Here is an 18665-nt window from a genome sequence, read left to right as displayed (position 1 = left end):
GTTCGACGAACCTCACCGGTCTACCGGTAAGTAACCATTTACTAACCGCGTCGTTCTATGACCGGTTACTGCAGCGGTTATTATTCTAAGCAGTTGATTGGTTGATTGGAGCACGTGATCATTAATTGTCACGTGATTAACTAACCGGTAGCTCCCGGTCGTGCTCGTCGAACGCACTCATAAAGTAGTTGTAAAAATATTGCAATGAATAATTTAAGTGTGATAAAAATATTCCTTCAACAATTATTAAGAATAAGACCATTAAGTTGTAGTTTCAGCGCTGTAAGTGATTTATACTTCTCACAAAAATTAATTCACATCAGCAAAAATAATTTGGCAACAACATATGCGTTGCCTAGCAACTATTGTTACCGGTATGAACGTTACGCACCAAGTTTGATGGAAATTTAAACATTTTTACAGTTGCGAAAAATGAGTTTTGGTGATGAAAAGTTTGATGGAATAAACTGAATGTTTCCTTAAATTATTATTATCATTTTAAATTTTCATTTTGTGGACTTAAAAAAAAAGTAATGTGTATCGCTTTATGTGAACATTTTATTTTCCCCCATATATATTTTTGAAAATGCCAATAAGTACTTCCTTCACTCAAAAAAGAAGAAAATTCGGTAAAACTTGTCATTTCACTGATGTGGGACCCTATCTTGTTGTAGATATTGATTCAGATCCAGAACTAAAGAAAAAATTTATTAAAAAAACTAATATTGACAAAGGAACACAATGTTCAAGCGAGATGTCTCAGCATCAGGTATACATCATTTTTAAATCAATCTTTTTTCACTACAGCTGTAATATAAACCTTATTGGTAGTACTTTGGGGGTTCATTTGGGAGATTTTTTTTTTTTTTTTTTTTTGTTAATATGGGATACATTTTTCGTGTAATTTCAGTTTGTTTTCTTTATATTATAAGAGCTTCTATGAAACACCATTGTTGGTCATAAAAAGCACTGTGTGTATCCTATCTGTAAGTTTGTATACCTTGGTACATGTCCCAATGTGCTTTGTTTTCATTTGTAAACTAAATTTCAGCTGAAAAATCTGAAGTTAAGATAAATTTGTGAGATTTTAGCTACAAAATTAAGCAATTGAACTTACAGCTGGTAAGACTGAAGTTTAAATTCTAAAAGAATGGTAACCCAATGTGAGATGAGGGATGTTGCATCAATTCTAAATATTGTTGTATTTTTCATTATTTTGAACATGTTACCGATGATTTAGAAACTTTTCCTGTGTCATTTAAATGGATGTTCACAAAACAATTTTTTAAAATTAAGTATGCAGATATAGCATTTTACAAGTTACTTTTTTAAAAAAATTTATAGTTTTTTGAACAGAACAACTTTGATTTATATACTTTATCTGAATCATTTAAAAGGAGGTTCACAAAACAAATTTCAAAAATTGTATAACATATCTGCATAAATATGCAAATATGTTGTTACACAAGTTATTTTTTTAATGTTTTTTTAAATCATATTAAATTATTTTTTTTCCATTTTTATAATATTTTGAATATATTACGTATGATTTAAAAAACTTTTAATATTTTTTATATACAGAATTTTAATATACAGGATTCACTAGTTATTGGTATTGTTCTAACTATATATGTTCTAACTTTATTAAACCCTCTCTATCTAGAAATTTTCTTGCTTGAATTTCAAAAAAAAAATATTATATTTCAAATTTACCTATAATTTGTGCAACTAAAAAAAAAATTAAAGTTATTTTTTTAATTTTTATTGATGACAAAACTTCATCCTTATACATATCAACCTATATAAAAAAAATGTTTCAAATTTATCTATAATTTATGCAACTAAATAAAAAGTGAAAGTTTTTTTTTTTTTAATTGATGACAACTTCATCCTTATACACATCAATGTATATGTTATGGTTTTTATTTTTTTATTTTTGTTTTCAGCATTATGTCTTTGGAACCAATTTTAATCATTGACAGAATCTTGATAAAATAATTTGTTTTTAATTGTCAACTTCTAGATAAGTTCCATAAAAGATTTAAATATATATATATATATATATATATATATATATATATATATATATATATATATATATATATATATATATATATATATAAATGGAGTTTGGTAAATTTGTTCCCTAAGATCTCAGAAACTACCCGGCAGATTTGGCTGAAACTTTCACCGTTTGTTCAGTTTGGTACTGGGAAGGTTTATAGACCAATTCGAAAAAAATCCGATTGATAGTTCCCTTTTTATTCCAATTTTAGTCCCAATTTTCGCATAAATGCCCCAATATGGGGGTGGAAAAAAACGTGCACATATTAACATCGGGGCTTACGTCCATCGAAAGCGCCAATCTTTCTGCTGAAGATAGCATCCGTTCGAAGTTTCTAAGTTGTATAAAAAACGAGTTATGAGCTTTTTGTTCCCTGTTCGAAGGCTTTCATCAACCCAAGTCATTATTTAGTGTGTCATCTCAACTCCCAAGAATTGTTGTATTGTTGAATATTTTTGCGTTTCGTCAGACTTTTTGAGGCTTTTCTCAAGTCAAATCTTAAAGTAACGTTTTTCCACAAGATTGGCTAAAAATAAATGGATTTGGCTGATAATTTTACTTTTAAACGGAAATTATGTAATTAATGGTTTATTATTATTATTTATGCTGATTGGACACTTGCTCACTATATTCAACCAACCAGCAGAAATATCGCCAGAATTTTTTCAGAAAGATTTCAGTAGCTGATGCATTTGACAGTTTTTTCCACTGTCGCTGTTTTTGAGCCCAAAGACTACGTAATAATGTTTCTCAGCTTTCACCATATAAACAAAATATCGCCAATCAAAGATACTTAAAAAAAAAAAAAAAAAATATGAAAGAAGAAAAGAAAATTATTTTGAATTCTGAAATTTTGAATTCAAATTATGTTTTTCGCAATCACGAACTGATACAGGACCCTACTCATTGGAGTTATTGTTTCTAGAAACGGCTCCTGTTCCCCCCCAAGTCTGCCTCTCCTCCTGGGCGGTTACTTGAGCATAATTATGTGTGTGCGTAGACCTGTGTGTATGTACGTAGTATGTGTGTATGTGTGTGAACGTGCGTGTGTGTAGGACATGGACGCCTCCGACCAGGAGAAGCGGATAGCTAAAAACCGGAGCAGCCGCGCCGCGCCGCCAGCAGATGACGGTGGGCGGTAGTGCTGCAGAGGCTTCTGGTCCAAGTTGAAAAAGGCACGGACACCAAAAACGGTCAAATGAGAACAATAAGCAATCGTGATTGCTCAAAAAAAAAAAAAAAAAAATACTGTGTAAAATAATTCAACAACTAAATTAGGCAAATCCATAAACCGCACAAAAACTTCCATTAATTTTTCTTTTTGCACGATTTCAAACAATCGCCAAATTTTACTACTTATTTTGGAAACATTTCGGATGAAACCGTTTAGCGCCATTTTATTTTGACCAAAAGTATCTCAGCATCTGGCGACAATATTTCTATAATAAAAATTAGTAAGGAGGGGGAGTATTATCGAAGGTGTCCCAAAATGATTCTCGCAAATTTGGTAAGATTTTAAACCGCACCAAGTGCCCACAAAAATTGAAATTTCCCAAAATAACTAAAGCAAGTGTAAGGGGAACACGGGCGGCTACATTTTTTAAAACAGTTCGTGCATCAATAGCCATACAGAGAAGGGTTTAGATTTAAAAAAAAGTACTAACAGATAAATCTTTTTAAACATGTAAAGTTTAATTTCATATTTCGGAAATTCTTCAAATTTGTATATGCTTAAATGTCGTGCTTTCGTTTCTAATTGAATACTATTTTGTTCTTTATACTTATTGCTATTTTAGTTTAATGCGTAAGGAAGAAGCTCGATTTTTAATCACGTCAAAAAGGTTTGTTTTAAATTCTTTCGCTTAAAACAGAAAACAAGGGCAAGTAACGATTGTTTCTCATAATTATTACTGACCCAGGCAACGCCGGGTATATTTGCTAGTATATATATAAAAATGGAGTTTGGTAAATTTGTTCCCTAAGATCTCAGAAACTACCCGGCAGATTTGGCTGAAACTTTCACCGTTTGTTCAGTTTGCTACTGGGAAGGTTTATAGACCAGTTCGAAAAAAATCCGATTGATAGTTTTCTTTTTGTTCCAATTTTAGTCCCAATTTTCGCATAAATGCTCCAATTGGGTGTGGAAAAAAACGTGCACATATTAACATTATATGTCCATCGAAAGCGCCAATTTTTCTGCTGAAGATAGCATCTGTTCGAAGTTTCTAAGTTGTATAAAAAACGAGTTATGAGCTTTTTTGTTCCCTGTTCGGAGGCTTTCATCAACCCGTCATTATTTAGTGTGTCATCTCAACTCCCAAGAATTGTTGTATTGTTGAATATTTTTGCGCTTCGTCTGACTTTTTGAGGCTTTTCTCAAGTCAAATCTTAAAGTAACGTTTTTCCACAAGATTGGCTAAAAATAAATGGATTTGGCTGATCATTTTACTTTTAAACAGAACTTATGTAATTAATGGTTTATTATTATTATTTATACTGATTGGACACTCGCTCACTATAGCCAACCAACCATCAGAAATATCGCCAGAATTTTTTCAAAAAGATTTCAGTAGCTGATGAATTTGGCAGTTTTTTCCACTGTCGCTGTTTTTGAGCCCAAAGACTACTTAATAATGTTTCTCAGCTTTCACCATGTAAACAAAATATCGCCAATCAAAGATACTTGAAAAAAAAAAAAAAAACTGTGTAAAGTAATTCAACAACTAAATTAGGCAAATCCATAAACCGCACAAAAACTTCCATTAATTTTTCTTTTTGCATGATTTCAAACAATCGCCAAATTTTACTACTTATTTTGGAAACATTTCAGATAAAATCGTTTAGCGCCATTTTTTTTTTTTTTTGACCAAAAGTATCTCAGCATCTGGCAACAATATTTCTATAATAAAAATTAGTAAGGAGGGGGAGTATTATCGAAAGTGTCCCGAAATGATTCTCGCAAATTTGGTAAGATTTAAACCGCACCAAGTGCCCACAAAAATTGAAATTTCCCAAAATAACTAAAGCAAGTGTAAGGGGAACACGGGCGGATAAATTGTTTAAAACAGTTTGTACATCAATAGCCATACAGAGAAGGTTTTAGATTTAAAAAGAAAAAAAGTACTAACAGATAGATCTTTTTAAGCATGTAAAGTTTAATTTCATATTTCGGAAATTCTTCAAATTTGTATATGTTTAAGAGTCGTGCTTTCGTTTATAATTGAATACTATTTTGTTCTTTATATTTATTGCTATTTTAGTTTAATGAGTAAGAAAGAAGCTAGATTTTTAATCACGTCAAAAAGGTTTGTTTTAAATTCTTTGGTTTAAAACAGAAAACAAGGGCAAGTAACAATTGTTTCTCATAATTATTACTGACCCAGGCAACGCCGGGTATTTTTGCTAGTATATATATATATATTGAGCATCACATGAATTAAAAAATGTTTTCATCATGGTTCATATTGTAGTAGAATTTTTATATTATTCTACGACTAGCAACAATGCATTTTTGTAGAAAAAGCCCCCCCCCCCCCCAAAAAAAAAAAGCAATAATAATAATATTGGTGAAATTTGCTAACTTAGGCTAAAATGAAAAGCAAACTTGTAATGATAATTTAAAATGCAGTGACTGCCTCAATAACCATTCTTTTACTTATGATTAATTTAAAAAAGAGAAAAAAGATTTAAATTGTTTAAAATTATTTTATTGCAAAATATTTTGACCTCATGAGCACTGAGCAATACAACAACAAAATACTATTGATTTTGTATTGTAAAACCATAATAAAAGTTTTTGAGGTATGATGGCATGAGGTATGAATATGAAAGAGTATTCAATATCACATTTTATAGTTTTATGATTCTAAACTCTACTTCAATTCGTATTTTTTAGGCAAACACAGTTTTATGCCCAACAAAAAGTTGTGGCATGAATCATACTGTGGGCGGGTGGCCTAGTGATGTGGATCCTAAAGATGAAGATCAAGTAGCAAGATTTAAAAAGAAAATTCAAAAAGATGAAAATTTTATCACTACAATCAAAAGACTTGGTGATGTAAGTATTAGACATTTAATGTTGGCACTCAATGCATCTCAAAATTGTTAGCATTAAAAATCATTTTTCCACTTATCAGTAATAGCAGTGAAAACTTGCTAATATTTGTTGTTACATTGTGAGTTGTAAAAAATGGTTTAAAAATGGAAGCAAATAAAATTTTACAATGGTTTTGGTTTATGAGTTTTCCAACCCAGTGATAAAACTAATAACTTTATAGTAAAGTTCTTTGTGAGTGGGAGAGGTCAACCACGTATTTTTAGGCATATGTAGATTGATATAAAAGGATAGGTGATGCACCAATGTATATATATAGTAGGTAGTACTGTAGTTGAGGAGGGGGTGAGCTGAAATATTTGGTTTTGAGTTTGAAAATAATGTAAAGTAAAATAATGTAGACATACTTTTAGCACGAAACTCCAGTCTTCGGATGGAATGACTGAGCTGGCGGTGTATTTTATGTATTTCTGGCCTTAGCCCTGGCTTAGGACGATAAACTAACTGCAAAATGTAAATTGGTTTCAAACAACCTTTTTGTTTTTGGCTCGTCTCCCCAGATCGCAAGGTGAGTTCCAACATTTTTTACAGTTATAGCACTTTATATAGGTAAATATGTTTTTTAAAGCATATAGTCAGTTCTTTCTGCAAAATAAAGTTTGGGATATGCTTTGCGATTTCATTGATTAACACATTTTAAAATAAAAACTGTTTATGCGATGTTTCCTTGAAAATTAAAAAAAGATTATTTATAAGTGTATTAAGTACAGCAATAGTTTCATTTTATTAAGGAAATTTTTCCTTATGATGTGACTAACAAAATGTACAAAACATAATTTTACTTGCAGATAACTAATGGTTTGATTTACTTTTCAGATTGTGGAAAATTTTGTAATGGAAAATAATTCAATTAATATTTATGAAGACTATTTTTACAGTGAAAGTACAAAAGAAGTTGAATCACAATTTAAAACTTTAAGTGTGTTTAGGTATGTTCATTTTTTTTTACTCTCACATAATTATAAGACTACTATTGTGTGTCCTCTTATGAATACTCATCACTATTTATAAGAGGTAAACTGTAATTTTGCTACCGGCCGATGTAATGCCAGCTTCTTTTCATACCATTCAATAATGCTCTTGATTTCACATTTTGCTAGCAACATCTGACACAAATACAAACTGTGACAACCAGCAACAGGCTCTGTGCCCAGTTAGGCTGGTAAATTAGTTCTGAATTAAGGTCACCGGCCCTCTTAAAGCTATCTACCCCCCTTCCCATTACAACCTCTTCTGGTAAGCATAATCTATTCCAAGTGCCCTCCATCCTATTAAAGTAGTAATTATCCCTGATTTCTAGGTTAGCCTGAGATTTGATTAACTTACAAAAATGACCTCTTGTCCTGTTTTCACAAGAAATGTATTCCACAAGAATAAAGCTACAAATGTTCAAAAAATAAATAAATAAACAAATTAATAAATAAATAATGCAGAAGGCATACTGTAATTGTTTGCTGTTTATTAAGCATTCTCTTTCTTGAGGAATTCAAAAGTTACCCAACTTCTTTGCAAATGAACCAGTAACTGTAAAATGTAGTAAATAATCATAACTGCATATTTAAAGGTATATGGAAGGAAGAAACAATCTTTCAATAGAAATTAATACTTCTTTAAGAACCCCTCAAATATAACAGGTTCCTGCTTCCAAGCAGGCCCGCCCCTAAATATTGGGCTGACCCACCTAAAAAAATATCCCAAAACACCCCCCTAAAAATTTCAGTTGTGTAGTCTGCACCATGCCCCCCTCCCCTCTTAGGTGGGCACCCCTGCTTCTAAGAATTAGCATTTAAGGAGAAAAGTGTTATACAGTAAAACCTGTCTACAACGATACTGTTGGGACCTGAAAAAGTATTGATATAGACAGGTTATCCTTATAGACAGTTTGATTATTTATGCTAAAATTTTTTAACAAGGAAAATACTGTTTATAGACAAGTTTATTGTTATAAACAGTATTATTATACACAGGTTTCACTGTAATGTGAACACAATGTGTTACTTAAATAGTGATATAATTGATCTCTTTGAAAAATATTCTTAAAAAGGTTATCTTTTTTAGGGATTACTCTTCATTGAAAAGAAAATCTATCGATCTTTCATGGTCTCTGGACGGGTGTAAAATTGCTGTAGCACATGCATTTAATAGTGAAAATAGCAATGTCATTAATGCATGTTACGATTCTTATGTATGGGATACAGGTATGAATAACAATTTCGTGTTTTTTACTTTATAAGGCATTAAATTGCTGCTTTTGAGCTTCAAACAAAAAGAAACATTTGGTGATGTAAAATATCTCTTTTTCAATAAATAGTTTTAGGAAGCAATTGATTTTCTTAAATTTTGACCAACAGTAAATTGAATTATCAGTTTAAATCTGATGTGCATAGCTGTTATGTGCTAGAAAGCAAATGTTTTACACAGTTAATCTTACTTCAGTAATTATATAAAAAAAAAGCACCACTTTGATTTAAACATTGTTAAACAATCAGTGAAAATTAAAATTCTTTTTACATGGAATATTTTCTCCTATAAACAATATAAGCATTATACCATACTTATTAACATTATTAAGCTTTATTTTGTGCATAAAATTAAACATGTTTCAAATGTGAATTCTTGTAGTACCAGCTTCCTTAACTATTCCTGTTTAGATTATAAATTTTTTCAAAGGAAAAGAAAAAACAAAATTTAAATAATTTAAAAGCATTCTAATGCTGTATTAAAAGTATTCACACAAAGTTACATTCATTTGAAGGATTTGTAAAACCTATTGTTAGGGCAGTACGACATTGACAGGTTAGATTTGTCCCAACAATAGTTACTTTTCGTAAAATTTGTAAATCATCATAACTAGGATTTTTTCTTGCAGAAAATTCCAATTCTCCTTATGCAATTTTGTTGTCAGATGTGTCTTTAAACAGAATTGAATTTTCACCGAGAGATATAGAACTTCTTTTGGGAGGATATACTAATGGACAAATAGGTAATTATAACAAAAAAGCAAATACTTATTTCAGTTCCATATTTTCCTTTTTTATCTAAATTTGTTTTGGTCATGATTTGACAAAGTGAAGATTAGCAACAATGAAAGTCACCAAGAGCTGAGTCCATACTACAAATGAGATAGATGAAATCCGTCCATTAAATTTTGTAAAATTTATAGCAAGGTATAAGAATGGTACATCATGATGCAAATTTACAGATTCTAGCACCACAAAGAAATTATTTATATTATAAAGCATACTAAATACGCTGTGCCACAAAAATAAGAATAAGTTGTTTTTGAAAATTGTATAAATTTCATATTTTTGTAAAACATTTTAAGTTTCTCTTTCTTTCTTTTTTAGGGAGGGGGGGGGAGGAAGGGTTGACACAGCAAAATACCTACCCATGTGACACCTGTGCTAGGAACTCCACTGCTTGTAACACCAATCATTGTCTGCATTTTTTGTTGCTATTACGCTCTTTAAATTTTGCTTTTTTTCTAAAAATATATGCGCATTTCTTATATGTTTTGGGAGAAATAAAGGTCAAACTCTTTGTTCCTTCATTGTTTAACAATGGCTTAACAGTTAAGCCAGACTGGATGGACACACTGTTAATTTAACATTAGTGTGAAAAAATTAGAGATTAAAACGGCAGCAACACAGGATCTGTCACTGCACACCAAAACTGTCTGTACACCTGAGCAGTATCGATGCATCAGTTTAGGGGAAAATTTTAAACCGGTTTAACGATGTGGGATCCACACCGGTTTTTCATGATGCATCATAGAGCCCTACTTCATGGAAAATATAAAGGGTTAAAATTTAATGCACTTGTTTTCTAAATTAGTTATCCTTTAGTGCACTCCTTTAGTGTAATCCTTTAGTGCACTCTTATAATCCTCAGTTTTCTTTTCTTTTTTTTTTTCAAGGATTATGGGATGTTAGAGTAGCTGGACACCCACAACAAATAACACCTGTTGGAGAAAGTCATAAAGAAAGTGTTTCAGACTTAAAATGGATAAGTTCCAAGACTGGAATGGAATTCTTTTCTGGATCAGTTGATGGAAAGGTTGATTATTGCTATTTGTTCGGAAGTATGAAACTTTGCATGACTTTTAGACATAAATTATCATTTTAATTATCATACCAATTAACATACCATTTCTGATGAACTCTGATCATTAATACAATCAAAAGTTCATTTATAAAAACATATATAAAAAATTACCCGAAAAAAAAAATCTTTTTTAGTCTACCACTTGAATCTTTCATGAATACTATCTAACACCTTTGATTCTGTACCAGTATTTTTATTTAAGAAATACTGATTGAAATACAATGAAAATACTTTTTTAAAATCATTTTCTTGGGGATAAATTGGAATTATATAGTTTAAAGAATCACTATTAGGGGCAAGGGCGCCCATATAGGGGGGCAAGAGGGGGCTTGAGCTCCCCCTTTGAAATTAGAACTTCCTTGTTTTTAGTACTTTTTTCTTTGCAAAAATGTAAAAACATTTCTTCTCCAGCCATTAATGAATAAGTTATTAAAAATGTCAAATTTTAATGACTCTAATCTGCCCTGAAATCGGTTTCTACATGGGAAATATCCAGCAAAACCACGGGGGAAATATTTGAGCCCCCTTCCCCTTTTAACTTTGCATATGGGCACCCGTGGTTAGGGGGAAAAAACCTTTTGACCAATTGTTTTATTTTTCCTTTTTATTAAATGTGAGGTTTGTAAGTTGATGGAAGCTAAAATATTCAATAATTTTCTGGTGGGAAAATTTTGTTGTAGCCTTCTGTTGATTTCTTTGTGATTATTTTAAATTCGCTTTAAATTTTTTTAGCATAATTAGCCTTGGGTCTACGCTGTATTACCACATGGCATGAATGCATTTTTGGTCCTTAAAGATTACTTTTTTACTAAGAGAGACCATTAAATATATAAACCCATTAAATATATATATATATGGGGGGAATAGCTTTTTGATTTGCCAAATCAGTAACTTAATAAATTTTATTTAAAATAAAGCTTTAAATGACACTAATTCACATTTGCAATAACGTTATACTTAAACAAAAAGTAAAATTATACCAAATCTTCAAGTTATTCAATAAATTCTAACAGCATTTTTTAGTCAGTGAGTTACCCAAAATAACAACAAACCTGTTTTGTATGTACAAATTATATTTTCAAATAAATGACAATGATTATAAGGTTTTATTTTATTATTATAGCTATTTTGCTGGGATTCTCGAAATATGAAAGCTCCAATCATTAATTTTGAATTTAACCAAGGGATTCAGGAAAAATCAAACATGAATAAAAGTTATGGCATAACATGTCTTGAATATGATCCTACATTGGTGAGTAGAGTAAATAAATTCATATCTATATTTTGATTGTATTTTGTGAAGTTTCAGTTTTAATTGAAAAATTCATTAACACTTTAGAGGACAAAGAAATAGGTTCTGCCTGTTACAAATAAAGTATTTATTACTGTACAAGTTACCAAAAATGGTAAACAAATAAATAAAATTTAAAACTTTTTCATTCAGACCTGAAATACTGGGTTACTTGAATCACTTGTCAAAAATTTTATGATTATTTTCATTGTTAATAATCCTTTCTTCAATGTTAACTATAATTAAATTACAAACTTTGATTTGAAATGTGTAGCTAAAGATAAAATTCTTTCAAATTAAATTTGTTTCCTCTTCCCTAGACAAATTTGCAGTCAAATTGTTAAAAATTATGGAAGATTGTACACTCAAGCTTCTTCCTTATAACTCTTGCAAAATTATAATTTGTTTTATTATAATAAATATTAAAATGGAAGCAAAAAATACCGTTGTAATCACTTTCTGCTTTTAGCCTAATCGTTTCATGGTTGGAACAGAGCAAGGTATCATATTATCGTGCAACCGCAAGCATAAAGATCCGAAGGAAATGATACAAGCTTGTTATGATATACAGTCTGGACCAGTTATTGGCATTGAAAGAAATGCATTTTTTCCAAAACTATTTGCTTCTTGTGGTTCTTGGGGGGTTAAAGTAAGTACCTGTACTATTTTATTGCGTCTAAACAATTGAAATAATTTATTATTATTTTTCTAACAAGATATTTATTAAGTTTCATAGATATTGCACAATCCAATAAGTGTTAATTGAAACTTAATCAATATTATAAGTCGGATCATTCACCGAAACAAAAATACAAGGACAAAATGACATAACAGAGCTTAAAAATACCCGGGAATAAAATTCAAAGTAATAAATTTAAAGCTTAAAAGGAGAGAGCAATTTTACTGAAAACTCAACTACAACATGTTCGAACCCTCCAACAGAGAGCACACACATCACCTGTTTGTAATAGGCTAGATTCAAGTTTGGGACATGTAAGCAAAATTATATTGATCCATTTTCTTTCTTACAAATAGAGTATATTCTAGAATTTCAAGTTTCTGTTCTAGAAAGGTGTTCTTTCAGGTGGTTATGCCTAGTTCTTAATCTAAAGTCACAGACTTGTTACATCTTTATTGACTACATTTTTTTCAAGTAAGTCTTAATAATCTCCAAGATTTTATAACTAAAATGGAATGATAAGTCTTTAGCTGAAACTGTCCTAACTCTGTCCCACATACTTCAGGGGCAAAATTACATCCTCTGTATGATTCCTTTTTATTATTTGAAAAAAAAAAAAAAAAAATTTTTGAGCTGTATCCAATTAGCATTTTCTTCAGAAAATAAATGCTATAGTCAACCAATGCGAGAATATAAATAAAGAGCATGTTTTTCTTTTAGCTAATTAAACGTTGGCCTAAGCCTTAAAACGCAGTCAAAATTTTCAACAAAGTATTCAATCTCTGCATTTCCTAAAAAGGAAGGATTCTCTAAAATATTTCTCAGAATAGTCTCACTTTGAAAGGACAAAGGAGAATGCCTCATTTTCCTTTCCTCAAAGCAGCATTCTATTCTTAAACATGCAACGATTAAGAATGTTTATTCTATCAAAATAAGAATTTTTCAATTGAGGAAACATTTTTTCTTTTTTAAGATTAATACTTTTAGAACACACCCTAGTGTTTTCAAATCTTTCTCCCAAGACATAAGCATTTTCAAAATATTGAAGTTTTCGGTTGCAAATTAGGTAGCACATTGCATTTTGAACAACATCAACAAAAAAATTCTGCTAGATACTTTTGTAGTAAGCAAAAAAAATATTTTTAAGAATATTAATTTCATACAAAACAAAATTTTTAGGGTGTTGGTTTTTAAAAGCTTCATGAAAGTTATTCATTTAATTTAGTAACAAAAAAAAAAAAAAAAAAAGAAAGAAAAACTTTGCAATTACTTGTATACTTACAAGTAATTGCAAGGTTTGCACTTTTCTAACATTGAGTTCATTCAAAAGTTCCCATAATTTAATTTAATAAAATTTAAACTATAGGAAGTTCTTTTCATTGTTTTGAAATTTATATTTAATTAAGTTTATTTTTAAGTATTAATGATGACACAATAATTACGTGTGTGGTTTTATAAAACAAGATTTCCTACATAAAAATGTTGATTGTTTTCAGATATGGTCAGAAGATCTGGCAGTCTCATCTATGTTGAATTTACAGTAAGTAAAATCTATATGCTTAGAAATTCAGGAAGATATCCAATGTCATTCAATTAAAAGGATATTAAAAGTTCGAATAATTGCATCAATGTTAAAGTTCAAACCAAATGCCTGTCATAGGGGGTAATTTGCTAACAGAACGATAATTTTGATGGAGGTGTAGAGGACAAAGAGCAAATCGACGTCTTATAACATTGAAGGGTCAAAAAATGCTTTCTTTATGTGATAGAGGTAGTGGTGCAGTCCTGAAAAAAAAGAAAAAAAAAAAAAAGGTGGAAGCAGATACAGAAGCAAACACAAGAGTGTTTTAAAGAAGAAAAAAAAAATCTCAGTTCCTGCATCAATAAAAGTGGTTCCTCGGCTAATGAGTTTTTTCCTTCAATCTAGAGCCCAACAGAAATGGTCAGGGAGGTTTAAAATTCAATGTCAGGATCTTTTTTTCTACTGGTAAATAGAGGTTTGGGGAGACTCAACAAAGAGAAAAGGTAGATTGAAACCAATTCGCACTATTTGGACAACATAAAAACCAAATACTTTTGGAACCAGCATCACCCCCACTACACCACTGGCTATGCTACTGAACAGGTGTAAGTAAAGGGACTTTAATATTTTTTCATTTATTAAAAAGTATAAATTTAATAGGCATACAAGGAAGTCATGTAGTGTCCAAGAGATTTGGCATCATTAGCTAATTTGCTCTTAATCTTGTGATAATTTTAAGTCATCATTCTAAGCTTTTAGTTGTGTCTTTTTGATTCAAAAAAGTGTATTCAGTTTAAGGGGGGGGGGGGGTATTCATAATTCATTTACTAAATGTGTTATTACCTTCATTATATATAGAACGCATGACGAATATGTGACAGATGCAGCCTGGAGTGCTGCCCATGCCTCTTACTTGTTTATCACAAAAACTTCAGGTATTTTAGAGCTGTGGGACATTCTTGTTAAAATGTATGAGCCGATTTTGTCTGTAAAAGTAAGTAATGTCATTAGCAGTAAAAATCCTAATAAAATTCTCATTGAACACAGACGAATTACTCCTTTTTTTTTTTTTTTTTTGCAGTTAGAAACTGAATCTTTGCTTTGTATCAGACCTAAACAGCAAGGTGATCAAGTGGCATGTGGTACTTTGTCTGGATGTATTCATTTGCTAGAAGTACCAGAATGCTATACGACTACATCTAAACATGAAAAGAATCTTGTATCAGCTGTAAGTAAAATTTTCTTTTAGTTTGAAATCTTTGTTAAATAAGAAGCAGTACTTAATACCTTCATTTGCAGTTGCCAAGTTGAGAAAAATCTCAATGTGTAAAAAACTTAGGTTTTGATTATAAACATGTTACAGACTGTAGTGACATCTGGATTCTTACAGACAGCCGTAGCTCAATTCAACATCTACAGGACTGGAACCAAGTAAATGACCTAGTAAGCATTCAAATCATCAATATGCTTAAAACTATTTCAAAGCGAAGAGATGTCCACCTTCAGTGGATCCCCTCCCACGTCAACATTCCGGGAAATGAAACCGCGGATGCTTTGGCAAAAAGAGGCTGCTCTGAGATGGCCACGACTGATTACGACCTAACCTTTGAAGAAATTTTCTCTGCGGCGAAAAATAGAGACCGGCATGTCTGGCTAGCTCCTCCAGCTCATTCTTGGTACAGTAGACCAAAACCAGGAGGTGCATTACGTTTCAAGGCCGACAGACAGGACCAAACGGCCATCTCAAGACTCTTCAGTGGGCACCTGAAATGCATGTCATTTGAATCCGGCCGTAAAGTCTTCCCAACGTGTCCCAAGTGCCATTTGCTGCCGGCCTCCCCGCAACACCTCCTGGATTGCTTGGGGCTCACTCTTGAGGATGTCCGCGACAACCCACTCCTGGTGCTCGACTTTGCGAGGGTGCATGGAATTATGGATTTGATCTAGCTGTCGCTAGATCCTGAAGGATTGGACACAACAACAACTATATTTCACAATTCCTGGAAAGACATAGTCCTTTTCCATCATCTCAAAAAAGATTTTTTGATAGAAACATTTTTAGAATTATATCATTAAACTAACATCATTATCAACACACTTTAGTGTAATTTTTCCAGAAGAAAACCCTTCCACCTCAGAAATCTATCACTATCCTAAGCCTTACACACATAATTGCCAAAATCTGTGATCGGGTAACGCTGTGATATCCCCAACAATGAAACTTGTATCATGGCATGTGAGACATAATTTCATCGTTAGATTACCCAAAATAATATATTTAAAAATTTGATAAATTTTTTTTGCAACGTTTGACAAGCAGAGTCGTGCTTTTTTTTGGACTAGATTGAACTATGTAAACCCAATAAGTGAACTATTTTGCTGGTACGGCATTGAGAAGAGATAAGTTGGCTGTCTGTTTTAAGCTCATGCCAGTATGGCAAAACAGGATACAGGTTTTATCCAGCTTTTTTTTTTCAGGCAATGAACAAAATAGGACTGTTTTCTATTTATTTTATTTTGCAGCTATTTATGTTTTAACACTACATTCCTATTAAATAAAAAAAATAATAAATAATAATTACTTTTATTTAAAAGAAAGAAAATCATCGGTAAGCTAATTTTCCTCTGAAAGTTTTAGTTTAGAAAGTCTTCCTTTGTGCACATAATTTACTTGTACGGTGATTATTTTTAATAACCTCAGCTAAATCGAAATTTTGGATAACCTGTTCAGCTTGATTTATTCTCAACATAATCCTGACACTAGTGCAGCCAGAAAGTTTTTAGAGGGGTTTTTTATTCAAAAATACCTTCTGGAGGGTTTTTTTTTGTTCAAAAATACCTTCTGGAGGGGGTTTTTTGATAAAAAAAATACCTTCCGGAGAGGTATTTTTTCAATCAAATATACCTTCTGGAGGGGTTTTTTTTGATCAACAATACCTTCTGAAGGGGATTTTTTGATCAAAACAGCCTTTTCATATGCATAAACTACTGAATTAGAATTTGTATTTAAGTTAAAACCAATAGCTCTGGGGGATGTTTTCACCTCCAACCTGCCCCCCTTTTCTGCACCACTGAATTTTTATATAACAAGAGGCGGTTGTCAAAAAAAGCTGCAATTGATTTATTTTCATTGTCATAATACATTTAATTTATGTCCTTGAACTTCAATAAATTATTTTATGCTAACACTCAGCCCCTTTTTAGATGATCGACAGAGAGGGCAAGCGAGAAAAAGTTCTTGAAGGGAAGACGAGAGAACAAAGGATGCGGGACAGGATTATGGATGGACAGTCGAGAAAACTACAAGCCAATGATGCCGAAGTTGAGAAACTTCAAGAAGTAGAAGACAAAGCTGATAATGCTGAAGTGGTGAAGGAATTTGAATCAGAATTTGATCCTAGTCTGAAATGTGCTGAAGATGAGCTAGGGGATAGCAGCACACCAGAGACACCAGGTTTTGATATGCAGTTTACAGACACACTTGAAACAGTTTTAGATGCTGCAAAATAATTCTTAGACATTAGATGTTTCTTGAATAACCTTGATGATGAACACTTTTTTTTTGCAGTGAAATGTTAAGTACTGAATACAGGACTTATATCTCCTACAAGTTAAGGGGAAAAAAAAAGACTTCAAAAGGAGTTTTATTTAAAAGATATTCTTCAGGATCTGAATTTAATCTTTTATAAATCAATAATATAAAAATGCAAGACAGTATAACCTATTGGGGATCTTGAGCCATTAAAACCAATGCAAACTATGAATTTTATTGATTGAAATTTAGACAAAATTCAGTAAATATTGCATCAAAATGACTAGTCCCCCCTTTGAAAATATATCCCCTTGCTTCACCAAAACTGTAGTTAACATCCTGTGTATTTTTATTTTTACGACTGTCAATTAAAGGAAATCTTAGCACAAAAGAAAGGTTTTTTGCTCTGCACTTAAAGAACATTTTACTCATGGGGGGGGGGGAAAGAAATAAATGAAGTTTGAATGAAAATTTAGGAGCAGAAATATTAAGTTATACAAATTTAAAGACAGTTAAAAGTAATAATCAGAAAAATCGGCCAAAAAAGGGACATTTTACTACCGATTTGGTACTTTCCCAAAAATCATGTACAAAAACTGATACTTTTGCAAAAATAATGTAATAAAATCAGGAATTTTACAAAAAAAAAAAAAAAAAGTGAAAATCGGCTCATTTAAAAACAATTAAAAAAGAAAATCAATATTCATTTAGTGTAACTTTGAGCTATGCCGGTGAACTTTGTGCCTATTCAAAATTTTTTAGCACATTTGACAATAAAGAATAATTAGAAGGCCAAGTTCTGCACTTTTCCGGCAATGTCGTGAAAACTTTGATATTTATATTTTACAAAAAAAAAAAAAAAAAAAACAATGCTGTTACACGGCAAACTGCACAATCCAGTAATTCTGAAGTTACTATTTGGAAGTTACTTTTTAAGTTGGTGAAACTGCTTTTTTTACATTGTAATATTCTATGCAATGTTATAAGCATAGAAATATTGTGATGCTGTGAAGTACAACGTGAGAGCTTTTAAACATATAGAAATCTTATTTTGCTTTATTAAAGTTGCATCTTACTTTTATTGAAACAATTTATTTGGCATCTCGTTTCTGACAAGCCAAGCTTATAGTTCATTTTAAATGGAATTAGTAATTATTATTTCTGAATTTTGAATAAATATATAATAGTTTAGGAGTGTTTCTTCCATTTTATACAAAAAAAAATATCAAAATATTAGTTGGGCAGTTTAAAGTAGAGAAAGTGTGGCTCAAAGTCACCTTAAAACCTACACAAAAATCCATATTTTAAAATTAAGAAATATATTTACTTATAAAATAGAATGCTAAACTGGTTTATAT

General features: G+C 31.2%; 1 protein-coding gene across 1 annotated transcript; it reads left to right on the top strand.

Annotated features, from left to right (window-relative positions):
• Positions 1 to 586: 586 nt before the first annotated feature.
• On the top strand, positions 587 to 17761 carry LOC129216767 (dynein intermediate chain 3, ciliary-like). The gene is made up of 11 exons (XM_054850983.1): positions 587 to 769; positions 5961 to 6122; positions 6996 to 7108; positions 8238 to 8377; positions 10096 to 10235; positions 11407 to 11535; positions 12044 to 12223; positions 13750 to 13793; positions 14634 to 14773; positions 14861 to 15003; positions 16980 to 17761. The coding sequence occupies exons 1-11, from the start codon at positions 587 to 589 to the stop codon at positions 17283 to 17285; spliced, it is 1680 nt and encodes a 559-aa protein (XP_054706958.1). The 3' UTR covers positions 17286 to 17761.
• The last annotated feature ends 904 nt before the right edge of the window (positions 17762 to 18665 follow it).

Source organism: Uloborus diversus, chromosome 2 (assembly GCF_026930045.1).
Source record: "Uloborus diversus isolate 005 chromosome 2, Udiv.v.3.1, whole genome shotgun sequence".
NCBI classification, from domain to species: domain Eukaryota; kingdom Metazoa; phylum Arthropoda; class Arachnida; order Araneae; family Uloboridae; genus Uloborus; species Uloborus diversus.
The sequence above is the reverse complement of the archived record's forward strand: the minus strand, read 5'-3'. Positions and strand labels throughout refer to the sequence as shown.

What these genes read in the sequence shown, in the direction of transcription:
- LOC129216767 (XM_054850983.1), top strand. Translation starts at nt 587, where the DNA reads ATGCCAATAAGTACTTCCTTCACTCAAAAAAGAAGAAAATTCGGTAAA. An exon ending in TTGAATATGATCCTACATTG is followed by an intron (nt 11,536 to 12,043) that starts GTGAGTAGAGTA and finishes TTCTGCTTTTAG; the next exon opens with CCTAATCGTTTCATGGTTGG. An exon ending in GATTTTGTCTGTAAAAGTAA is followed by an intron (nt 14,774 to 14,860) that starts GTAATGTCATTA and finishes TTTTGCAGTTAG; the next exon opens with AAACTGAATCTTTGCTTTGT.